Below are 12,204 nucleotides of genomic sequence, written 5' to 3' on the forward strand. Positions count from 1 at the left end.
ACACATGACTTTGCAAAGACTTACAGCTTTTCTGAGAAGCAGAAAAGCCTCACCACTGTCCCTTCTTTACACATGGGGAAATGGCACACAAGGAAGCAAAGTAACTTGCAGAAGTCAGTGGTGACAACAAAATTAAAAACACATTAAAACCAAATCTAAAACCTGACAGCCAGGCTCAGACATCACCAAAATCTGTCCATGATAGCTCTACATACTCACAACAGTCCATTAATTTACTCTTATGACACTGAACTTCCTAATCCTGCTCCTTGAGACAATCCCAAATACCTACTGGCTCCTCCTCTTCCTCATGAAGTGAGAACGTCGAACGCAAGGACATGTTGGACTCAGAGTGCAATGAACGGACGGAGATAGCAGAGTCAGAGCGACGTGGGGTGCTGATCGGAGGCTTCAAAAAGATAAAAACCAATTCTTGTTACTGCAAATAATTCCCCTGCTCCAGAACCCTATGCACAGAGACTCCAAATTCARTCCCCCCTCTATGACACTCAGCTGCTCCATTTGTTCATCCAGTCTGCCAAGCTGCATTGAATGSTCCACAGAAGTAGTGTGCCTCACCGCTACGTGCCATTCCCAGCAGTCTGGGAAAATTGCACCACACRCAGAGACAGGAGAGGCATCATTCAGGTTTAACATACCCCACTAAATGAGGCTGACATCTAAATGCCAAGCATGTAACCTTCTCAAAGGTGCATTTGTTCATATACTTACTGTGCCTACATGCAAAGCAATGGTTTGGAAGAATTAATCCTTCACAGAAAGCTTTGTAAATCTCCCCCAGAGACAGCTACCAGGTTCTGCAATTTCTATAATCTCTGCAGCAGCACTTGTTGTTTCACTCGCTATCTAACTTCTGCCAAATTTCTTTGCGTAAGTGTGGAGACTTCCTTCTATTCAATTCAGTAACAGCCTTGCTTTGTCGCTTCCTGTTTGGGAGGGGAGAGCCAAGCGGACACTGAATGCACCAATCAACAAAAACCACACTGGTTGCAGAGTCCTTGGGATTGGCTTTGAGGGGATGTTGCCCCTGGAATATTAACCAGAGGCACATCTCAAAGATGCAACTCAGCTTCAAAGCAAAAATGGAGCAAGCTCTTCAGACCAAGAGGAGGCTGAATTTGGGGGCCTAGAACAGACACAAGAGCCTGTAGCACACCACTGCTGGGTTACCCTGGAAGAGATTCTGTTGGCAAAACCGGGAATAAAAGTCTTCAAGGAACAGAATGAATGGACTGACAAAGAAGTGGCAGCATGAAGCCACAAGCTTCATAAGTTTAACATCAAGAGATGATCACTGTCCAGGCTGTTTGGACCTGCAAGTATCTCACCTGTACCTAGCTTGATTGTAGCCCGCACCCTTGGCAGTCATAGAACTGCCAGCTGGAAGGGGCTCTGGAGATCGCTGGCCTGCCTGCCCACTTGAAGCAGGACTATCCCTGGCACTAGATCTGGTCAGCCCTGGCTTTGCCTAACTGAGCTGGAAAAGCTCCAAGGACAAGATTCAGCCCCCACTGGCATCCCTGTCCTGCACTACCTGCCAAGCAAGAAGTTTTTTCCCTAAGGTTCAATCTGAACAGCCCAAGCTGCATTTTGTGGTGTTTGCTGTGGGTGAAAGTGTGTAACATCAGACCCAAGGACAGACAAAAAGGATACAAGAAGCCAAATAGGAAATTCAGCAAGAAAAGTTGTAAGAGGAACTTCAGAGAGTCTTTCCTAGAGAGAGAATATACTGCAGGCCAAGTGCAGTTCTTGTTGGCCTCCAGAAGAGGAACAATCTAGGATTCTGCTGGTTCTTCACACTGCTCTGCTTTCTGATTTTTTATGATACTGGATCCTAGTAGCTTACAAATGCTGCATCTGCTTAGAAGCCCAAGTGTAAAACTCTTTTTCATAAAGAAGGCACACTTATTGGCTAAATATGTAAACCTTGAGGAGGAATGGTTATAATGAGGTAAATCAGCTTTATGTGTGTATCCATTAATTTTATTATTTCCTCCACTAGCAACAGAAGTTATTAAAATAACAAGAGTGACTGTGCTTAATTTCTGCTCTGGAGGCGACACAAAGACCGCAGCATCAAAGGCAGGCTCTGAAGGGAGGCGGTTTTCTCAACAGCAACATGCTGTGTGGATCACAACGTGCGAGGAGGGGCACGAGAGCCCAAGAGCACTTCCAGGAGGCAGGGGCAGAAGACGCAGCCTTGCTACGGGGCCGGCTCAGCTCCCAGTGTCTTGGCTGGGCTAATGCTGGTGTAAACTGAGCATTGGAGAAACCAACGTGTGAAGAAAGATTGCTCCGCTGGGACCGCAGTGACAACACTGAATGGCAGAGGTGCGTGCTGGTGTTTACTGCCCCTATCTGCGGCCTTTGCTTTTACCAAATAAACAAGGCTAAGACTCAAGAGTCCTCAGCTCTACAGGGTCAATGACTGCCTTTCTTCCCATTCCCAGCCTGGCCTACTTGGAGCATGAGCTTTGCAGGGTAAGGACAATTTCTCGTTAGATGTGTATAGCAGCTGGCACAAGGGGAGGGTGCACTTGCATTGCAAGCAGAATAGCAGGGCTCAGGAACACAGGACCCCCACCCCATGGGCAAACGTCCAGGTTACAGGAGACCCATGTGCACCCCAAGCCACGAGCACAGGGCTGTCCCGCAGGTTTTGCAGATCCAAGGCCTGCAGAGTTCAGGGGCTAGGTCCCAACAAGCGGCACTGCTCTGGCCGGGGTCAGACGTGGGAGGATCTATCAGAAGGGTTCCACCTCCCCAAGGCTCCGCAGCTGTGCCAGGGCTATTTCTGCTCTGAATGTCAAGTTCATCTTCAAACAGCCCAAGTGATAGAACATCTTCTGATGGAAGATTAATAACTTGTGGCTGGCAGATAACTCAGTCCAGCCTCTGGTTCACTGATGAAGCAGCCTGTAAACAAATGAGACTCTGGACAGCCACAGTCAGCTCTTCATCCACCAGCGTACACTTGCCCCAGATTCAGCTGTAGTCTTTAGATGGAGTTCAGAATTGGCCCCTTTCTACCACATCATCTAAAAAAGCAGCCGCTGTATAAAGGGGAGCCAGACCTAGAGTACAGTACTCGCTCCTGTTCCCTATAGGCAGAGTGTGGCTGGGAACACGTGGCACCATTTTCAGGGAAGATGACAGCAGACGCTCTAATAATCCCCGCCTTGCACGCAGAACACTCTGCTCTGCTTTTGGTTTCATTAACAGAGGCTTTAAAAAGAAAGAAAAAGAGGGGGGGCAGTCACAGGAGGGCTCTGACTCGCCTCCAGCTGTCTCTGTGATGATGGCTGACAAGCCTTTGGCAGCTCTTGGAGAAAGGAAAACTTAGCGATCAGGAAGGGAAATCCCAGATTATTTCTTGACAAAGCAAAGGAAGCTGCACAAAGAGGTTAGTGAGAGTTTGTCTGGAGCGGCAGGCAGCGCCGGGCTGTGGCGCTTCTGGTTTTTAAGTACCTCATGCCGCAGGCTGCTTCCTGAACCAGTCATTACTGCTCTTGCTATTTTTGCTTAATGATGTTTAGCACTCTAGGGAAAGTAGGCTGAGACTGTCCAAGAAGACTGGAGCTAAGACCCAGGAGAGCGCTCTCTTGTTMTTGGCTGCACACCTCACTGTGCCACACTGGGGCTTTCAGAGGAGTCAGGGAGCTTCGCTATCAGACATGGCTAAATGTAACGCCCTTAGCATCCCCTGCGCCCCTGGAAAATCCTCACCTGTGTTTGGTGACAACTGCACATCTCATGAAAAGGGCACAGTGAACACAGCATTCAGTCCACCAGCTCAGTGCTTACTGCCAAGGGCTTGCTGCAACAGTGGTCCAGCAGCATGGCGTCAGCGAGGCGATGCAAAGTTGCATTTGCCAAGGACACAGGCCAAACGTTCAAAGGACTTTTTGAAAAACAAACACACGCTCACACAAAACACAGCAAGGTCCCTGAGCAACAGAAGGAACTTTATAGGATGCTGACGATAAACCTCTTTGCAATCTGGTATCAAATTTATTTTAAGAACTGTTGTAGCTCCATACTGTTACTGCCACCCCGGTCTCTGCCAGTGCCTAACTTAATCAGCAGCCGTGATCCACTTACCCCTGGCTCAGAAGCTGCGTCTTGTAACCTGATAAGCAGCCTGGCTACTCCAAAGTCTACAAGTATTTGTTTAATATGAAGAATCTGCTCACATGCTTAAATCTAAACAGGTGCTTGTGGTTACGAGACATGACTGGAGTACTAGGGACACTAGAAGATCAAGGCCTCAGTGCTGTCTGTTCACTGAGGTTTGCTTTCCTGTTGCTGTTCTTGATTTAACTGAACTAATTGATTTAGTTGATCTTAATTTCTCTTTAAGCAGCCAACCCTGAGACCTGTTGGATCACTAAATCTCCAAAAAAGAAGTTACTCCGAGTGTGCGAAATGAAGGAGGGAGCCTGATATAGAACGGGAAGGTGCTTTTCTGGAAAGGCATTGCGAGACGTGGGAATGGTTTGAGTGAGAAGACCCCACTGACATAATCCCCAGGGGCTGAGCGTAGTCTATAGCGCCAGACGTCCTGCTTGGCAGCTTTCAGACCTGCTCCTGTGGTCAGAAGCCCCATCTGGAGGCAGGAAGAGGAAGGGATTTTCTGGTCATAGCTGTGGGGCCAGCTGCGCTGCTGGGTGGCCGCGCTGCAGGGCTGGCCGTCCAGCAGGCCCCGATCGAGGCTGCCTGGCCTCAGCCACGGCCTCAGACATTGCTGACAACTCTGTTTCCTCCCGAGTCCAGGAGGAGACTCAGGGCACACTGCTCACAACAGGAGGCAGAAACACCCACACAAATAGGCCTGTGGGATTTGCAGCTCCTGGACTTTGTAAGCACGTACAATTTTCAAGCCAGTCCRAAAATGAGCACCAGCAGTGCCAGCCTAATGGCCCAGGTCAGAAGCTCGCTCTGCTCCCCCACTGCTCCAAGCACGAAGACAGCCGGGAACTGCCGAGGCTGGTCCTGCCTCCGGTGAAGACATCTGGCACTGTATCTGATACAGTGCAGTGCACGGGAATGATGAGGGAGGCAGGGAAGTCCGGAGGAGCACCAGACATCTCTCATTTGAGAGATAACCAGCTAAGCCGGACAGGAGGGGGGCTCCTGCCAACACCTACCATGCCATCGTCCTCATCTCGTGGGGAGTAGGTGAGTGTGCTGGAGGAGGATGGGGTCCGACGATGCTGTTTAAAAGTATTGGTCCCGTCAGCTTTAAAGCAAAAAAAAAAAAAAAAAAAAAGAAGCATTTAGGCTCCTCAGTACCACTGCCAAGCTACGGGTCTCTGTAGCTCTAAGTTTTCCTTGGAAAGGACTAGGGATTCCCCCACTCCAGTTTTTGACCTGGACACATCAGTGCAGGCAGAACTATCCTGATCTCTGATAGCTTGCTGAAATGCATGCAACCCTTTGAAGGTTGCTTGCCCAGAAAAGAGCACAGACAATATTCCATGAGGTCCATAGGTTTAAAAAATTATTAGAAGGAAACCTTATACTCCCACACATCTCCGTCACCTACAAAAATTCCTTAGATCAATGGAGGTCTGGATATTTTATAACAAGGGAAGCATGCTAAGTTAAATTGGAAATATTTATATGAAGATCATATTACTGACTTACATAAAATTTAAATGTAAATACTCAGGAGTCCAGAAATATCTAGAGTCCCAAGTCCTGTACAAATGTAATCCAAACCCTTCCCCCAGGCAGATGTTCATTTCCGTATCTAAATCAGTGTTACAGTTTCTTATCTTTAGTAAAGTAAAAGCATTTTTATTCCAGAATGAAACCAAACCTCTTCCTACATTCATCCCACATGTCAGGGCTCAGATTCCTTGCCTGCTGGGCTTTGAGGAAAAAAGCACAAGATTTTAAAAAGAGCAGGTATGCTTGCAACCCCCCTGTCTGAGCTAAAAACAGCCACAGGGGTTTTAACCAAAGTGTCCAGAGTGACTCACATTCAGGCAGAAAGCAAAGATGGAAATTTTCAGCCCTGACAATGTTTGTGTGAGAAGTCACAGGAAGAAATAGCATTTGGGATTGAGCTGTGTATCAAACCCTGCTGTACTATCCTAATTTCAGCAAGGGCTTCCCATGGCGCTGTAAAGACATTTCTGCGCATACTCATTTCCATCATGCCTGATGATCAGATGCCATGATTAAATAACACCGGGCTGTGTAATACTAAAGATAGCACCTGCCTGTAATGAACATACAGTGATTCTCCCAATAGCTTTATGATCTGTGAAGCAAACAAACAAAATTGGCAGGAATCACGCGCAGCTCTCYGGGGAGAGGGGAGAAGCTCCACACCTGAAATGCGCTCACCCTTTGTGATGGTCGTCACAGCAGAGTAGGCCGGCCCAAAAGTTGTTTCCATTCTTGTCTGAAAAATGGACAGAATGAAGGTCAGTGTGTATCAGTCCAGCACAACTGGACTTGCTACCTCTCTTGAATTGGTGAAAAAACATACTCATATAATATACATTCCCAAGTTTCATCTGTGAATACTGTGATTTTTAAGGCGGTGGAAAGTACCAAATTGTCAACAGCTACCTTCATTTTCTCAAAAGAAAGGATGAGAAGATGAGAAGCAGTCCTAGCTCCTGTCCTCTGCTAACAGTTGCAGGCCTTACCCCGTTAGTGTTTTCAGAAGTAGTGATGTTTGTTGTGCCACTGGAGAAACGATTGTAGCGAGCGTTCTTGTTTGAGCTCATAATCTAGACCAGCATTTGTTAGTCATGGGAAATTTGCTCTGCAGAAAGACAGAAAGAGAGAGTTAGTTCATTGTACGTAGCTTCCTGGTGCAGGAAGGGTTCAGAGAATGCTCTCTCATAGCATTAAGTTCAAGTATTTACCTAAACTCACACAAGCTTGGATTTTCAGAAGCAACCGGCAAGGTCAGAGTCAGGTCCCTTCAAATCATTCTGGGATGAGTGTTCAGCATTTTTAATAAGATCAGGTATCTTTTAAAATGACAGCCAGATCACCCAGATACTGGAATACTCATAATCACTAGCTGCTTTTACAAGCATAGGACTGTTTTAACAGCAAATGAAATTTCTCAGGAGACTACACCAAGAAAGACAGCATCCCACTGATCATAATACATGGCAGTCCTTTCAAAATGAGACCTGTAGAGGCAGTATGGACCTACTGTGACTGACACAATCCCAGCAGAGAATAGCCCTACGCAGTCTCTGTACGTGGTCCTCTTTTCCTCCTCAGTTTCAGTGTGCTTCAGAAAGCGCATTACCTGTTGCTTCCCAAAATACTTTGCACAGGATAGTGATTAGTAAGCTGTGTCCTGAAAGGCAGCTACCTCCAAGATACACCGCAACAGCAAGCATGGAGCAGACTGCACAACAGCAGACGGGATTTTGGCCAAGGCCATGGACAAAATCCTGCTCTTACAAAGCGCCAAGGGAGTTGCATGGCGCACAGGGCAGAGAAGGTCTCTGGAYGTAAAGCTATACCAGTAAAACCCTCATCTCATTAACCGCATAGCTTAAGCTGAGCTGGCCGGGAGCRCAGGGCCCAGGGAGCCTGTTTGCTCTCAGCTTTGCAGCTCAGCCCATCTTCCCAGCATACGATGGAAACCTCCCATTCAGCCGTCCCGCTGGGCTCCGCTGAAGCGCAAGGGGTCGCGACTCCCTCCCGGACCACCCAGCTCCAGAAGAGGGTCCTTGGAAACTCAGCAGCCTCACACCAGGGGTCAGCTGGAGTGGGAGAAAGGGCTCCGGCCGAGGAGACCTCCACGGGAATGCCGTCGCCTGGGGCAGGCTGTGCAGCACTTCCTGGCATTTCTAGTCAAGGAAACCAAAGTCTAAACTTTGCTGCACCCTCAGACCTTAAGGCTGCCTTATAATCAAAAGCATGATTAATACAGGCCTCATCCTGTTCTTGTGAGGAAGCCAGTGGGAATTTTGCTATTTAATTCAAAAGCCCCAGATTGTACAGCTGAACACAAAAGCCTGGGATGGATCTCAGGAGAAAGCAGAAATCCCACATTTGATTTAGTTATATTTGCATTAAAAGAGTTCTTTCAAGCATGGTCTGAGCTACAAGGTCAAGGAAACCGAGAAAGAAAACTTACTTCAATTAATACATTTGTGATTCTGGATCCCACTCCCAGTTCCTGTTCAGAACTAGCCACAAATTCTGGATTGTCAGCCCAAAAGAGAAACCATCTGTCCTCAGAAGTCAGGGGGGCCCATTTCTCTTCTTCAGTTGTTTACACTACTTTACTAGGTCCAAATTTACCAAGTCAAGTGATTGCACAATAATAATCTGTAGAAACACACAGAGTTTGCTTTCTTTAACCACTGCTGAAACCCAATGCTGGTTTGAAGGCACAAACTTATGCTGTTGTCCTGGCAAATCTGACAGGATGCTCTCAAGGAATCCACTTCTGAGCCAGGGCACCAAAGCTGCTCCCATAGGAAGGAACCGCACCTCCCCTCTGCCGCTGTAAGGAGACGCTTCTGGCTTCGACAGAAGTTTCCACCAGAGAAGACAAGGATTCAGCAGGGGACAGAGCCCTCCCAAGCTGCCTTTTCACCCTTGCAGCTGAAAGGCGCCGCTGGCCCTCACAGCCTGTCCAGCCTATCCAAGGAGACAGGGACCCTGCGCTCCAGGAATAAGCTGCTCAGGAAAGATCCTGATTGAAAGATCCCTTTCTGTCCAAGGCATAGTTAAATCTTGGTACTCTCACTGCCAGCAGCAGAGTCCAAGGGCTAAACAGACAGACCAGACAGACATCTGCAGTGAGAAGAGACAGGCCAAAAACGGTTTACTAAAACACTACCAAAATCCTTTATTGCAGGACAAGAGCCAACCGCCAAYGAAGGGCGCTTTGGAAGAAACACCCCGCAGTTATTCTGCAGCTGGCCAATGCAGAGCTCCTGGCCCCTTTCGGAAAGCGTCCGGTTCCRGCCCCCGGCTGAGAGGACTCTGCTTCGGCCAGGCTTTCATATACAGCCTTCGCACTGCTCAAATTTTAAACTTTTTGGTAGGTGAACTGTCTCGGGTGTTTCTAGCAATTGCCTTGCTCTCATCTGAGGGAGACGAGTCCTGAATCTCCAAGCACTTCATGAAGGAGATCACCATTTCCCTACTTTACAGAAAGGGAAACTGAGGCTCCGAGGGAGACACGATCGAACAACGTAGCTGCGAAGCTTGGGCTCACGCRGGGCTTCGTGAATCCCAGCCCAAGAGTGCATCGGCCTCCTCCRCAGAGGCCCAGTGCAAGGTGGCTGCACACATGGCCGGTCACTCCCTATATTCACGTTTTAAGCATTGCAAATGTGACACTCGGGCAAAGGCAAAAGACGTCCTCAGCCAACGCTCTGCTAACGGCTGACACAACTCAGCCACGCCTGACACAGCACTTTGCGCTGTTCATTGCGGCTCTTCATCAGACAGCTGTCAGGCAGCCAGCTTCCAGCAACAGTCCAGCCCAGGGAAATCACTGCTCCCACATCCAAACTCTTGTAAAAGGCTACAGTCTAAAAAAAATAAAATAAAATAAAAAACCACCCCACCTTCCGCCCAAAAGAGAGACAGAGAGAGAGAACGAGAGAGAGAGAATGAGAGCTCTGGATAACGTTTCCATGCATCTGAAAGCACTGCACTAGCCATTTGCAAATGCCAGATCCCTTAGGAGATGCTGAGCAGAGTTGCTGGAGGAGTCTCAAGAACAGCGGGAATGAAGCAGTGTTGTGCTGCTGCATTATGGAGACCTGCCGAGTTTAAAGCTGGGTTCCAGCATGCAAGAAGTTTGCCGTTTGCCATCGGGATCCTTTTATTCCTTTTATCGGTTCCTCAGAGCGCAGATAGCAGGAGGCAGGGGGAAGAGGAGTGCTAGGGAAGAGGGGGGAGACAAAGCTTTTGGGTAATGCACTGGTCTTGACCTCAAGGATCTGGGTTTGAACCCCACTCAGCTTCTCCTTCTCTCGTGAGCTTGGGCAAGCCACCGGAGCACTCTGGGCCATGGTTCCTCCCTGCACCAGTCTCTTTGGCTTACCTCTTCTGCCCAGCCCATCTGCACTATAAACTCTGAAGGTCAAAGAATCTTTGTCTGGGTATCTGTGCAGCGCCTAGCACACAAGGGTCTCCACATTGGCTGGGGCCTCCAGACGATGCAGTGCTAATAAATAATGTAAAGCAAGTAAGTCCATGAGTGATGACACTTCTGCTGCCACATTTCCTGGGATTTTGTGTCTCGCGATTGCATCATCTCATGTTTGCATGTATCCCTAATGTTCCCCTCCTATCTAGGTTCCCTGCTGCCTGATGATACAGCTCAGCTCACCAATCTTTCCTCAAAGCAGATAGATATAACTCCTGGCAATACAATCCCTTGGAGACCTTCCTCCTCATCAAATCTGCATGAGGCTGGCCAACAGACTAAGAAGACTTTAGTGGAAGCTGATAAAATGATTCATTTCCTTAGAAAAACAACCTACAAAAAGAATCAAATACATTTGCCCCCTTTCCAGCCTTTTCCAGGCTGTAAAGCCTTTAGGACTTTACAGGAGCACCCTGCACTGCAGGATACTGCCATGATCACCCTGTCCCATTCTTATCATTTCAACTTTAAGCTAGCAGCAGTGTGGCCAGGGTAGACAACACTAAACCTGTGGGCTGAGACCTGGTTTGATGGATTTTCCTCCTGGTGGGATTTCTGCAGCTTTTGCAGAGGACAAGAATTCAGTGACTGAACTGTGGTGTTTGATTTGAAGGACAGGGCCTGGTGAGCATGAAGCTGTTGAGATTACTTCTCTGGAGAAGGGATTCAGCATGGTCTTCCTCCCACATTAGAGTGGAGGTAGAGGGACTCTGCATTTCAGAAAGGATACAGACTCATGATTCCTTCTTCAGAGAACTTTGGCAGGCTCCATCGAAACAGAGTGTATCCAGCACCACTCACAAGAGATGGGGAGGGATACACTCCCACCTGACCAGTCATGACAGCATTAAGAGAACTGGCATATCAAATATATCAAATATTCTGACAAGCTTTAAAGCAAGCAATCATCCCCATAGGGAAAGAGAGGAAGCCTGTCCTTATGGAGGACTGTTGGCTATCTTCAGACTCAGGCAAATGCTTCATCCCCTTGTTTTCAGCCTATTCCCTTCAAACAAAACATATGGAGACTTGAAAAAGCAATGGGAAAGCACTCACCATGGAGCACATTGGGACAGAAAAAAGAAGAATGAGGACAACTAACAGTTTGAATAGGTTTGTAATATCATCAGATGTAGGATCCCTTGTATCTATTCCAGCTGCAAAGCACAGTGACATACAAACACTTCAGTTTTTGCAAGCAGTGAGTTTTGGCTTGCCAGCCAAGGATGAACCTTCATGACCCTTTAAATAACTGCCTTTGAAACTTCTGTGCAGGCTAAGAGAGGTTTCCACTGCGGTGCAGCTCACTGAGGGTAATGCAGCAGGCCATGGAACTGGTTAAGGCATTAAGCAGGCACCTCTCTAGTAAATGCACGTACACCCTGCTTCACAGTTCACTGCAATGGATGCAAGACGCCTACTGACTTCAACACATCTTGGATGAATCCAAAACAAGGATGGGAGCATGGGCTGGAGTACAGGGATTTTCCACTCTTTGCTTATAAGCACGCCCTGAGCTCTGCAGCTTGGCTGAGCAACCTACCTGCAAGTAGCAGAAGGGAGCCTGCTTCATGTCTTCTCTGAAAAGTAAGCAGAGGAATGCGAACGACGGAAAAAATGTTGTGTGGAATATCAGCCAGCCTGCAGAACACCAGCCACTCCATGAATATCTGCTTTCCAGCCCAAATCTCTGTGACCACCATATAGAGGAAGCATTTCAACAGAGCAGACACCTCTCTGGAATACTGTCTGACAACGCCCTCCGCATCTCAAGCGCTTCCGAGATGTATTGAAAAAGGCCTTTTCCAATTGATATCGAAGAATTTAAAAGGAGGCAGAAAAGAGATGGTGTTCCTGGCATTAATACCAGCTTCTTACACTTGCAAAAATCCCCATCAGATTTCTGAACTTTGGCTTGGCAACTGAACCCTTCCAGCTACACTGCCCCGTGTTACCTTTCCAGGAGGATGAGCACCCATCTTGGATACTCCGTGCCCCTTCCTGTGCACACTGTGCCAGCCTTGGGC

At 47.9% G+C, this 12,204-nt stretch overlaps 1 protein-coding gene across 8 annotated transcripts in view; it reads right to left on the reverse strand.

Moving 5' to 3' along the window:
* TRAF7 (TNF receptor associated factor 7) overlaps positions 1-12,204 on the reverse strand; it is a 37,916-nt gene that overhangs the window by 15,552 nt on the left and 10,160 nt on the right. For 2 of the 8 annotated variants that reach the window (XM_026085687.1, XM_026085698.1), the window contains exons 2-5: positions 6,684-6,802; positions 6,361-6,433; positions 5,169-5,260; positions 293-409 (exon numbers count right to left, since the gene is read on the reverse strand). In XM_026085687.1, the coding sequence (XP_025941472.1) occupies positions 293-409; positions 5,169-5,260; positions 6,361-6,433; positions 6,684-6,764 (363 nt within the window). In that variant the 5' untranslated portion in view covers positions 6,765-6,802. Of the gene's footprint in view, positions 1-292; positions 410-3,747; positions 3,923-5,168; positions 5,261-6,360; positions 6,434-6,683; positions 6,803-12,204 lie in introns of those variants that run through there. The other 6 variants (XM_026085704.1, XM_026085713.1, XM_026085723.1 and 3 more) reach the window with 6 other exon arrangements.

Source organism: Apteryx rowi, unplaced genomic scaffold (assembly GCF_003343035.1).
Source record: "Apteryx rowi isolate R43461 unplaced genomic scaffold, aptRow1 scaffold_119, whole genome shotgun sequence".
NCBI lineage: Eukaryota > Metazoa > Chordata > Aves > Apterygiformes > Apterygidae > Apteryx > Apteryx rowi.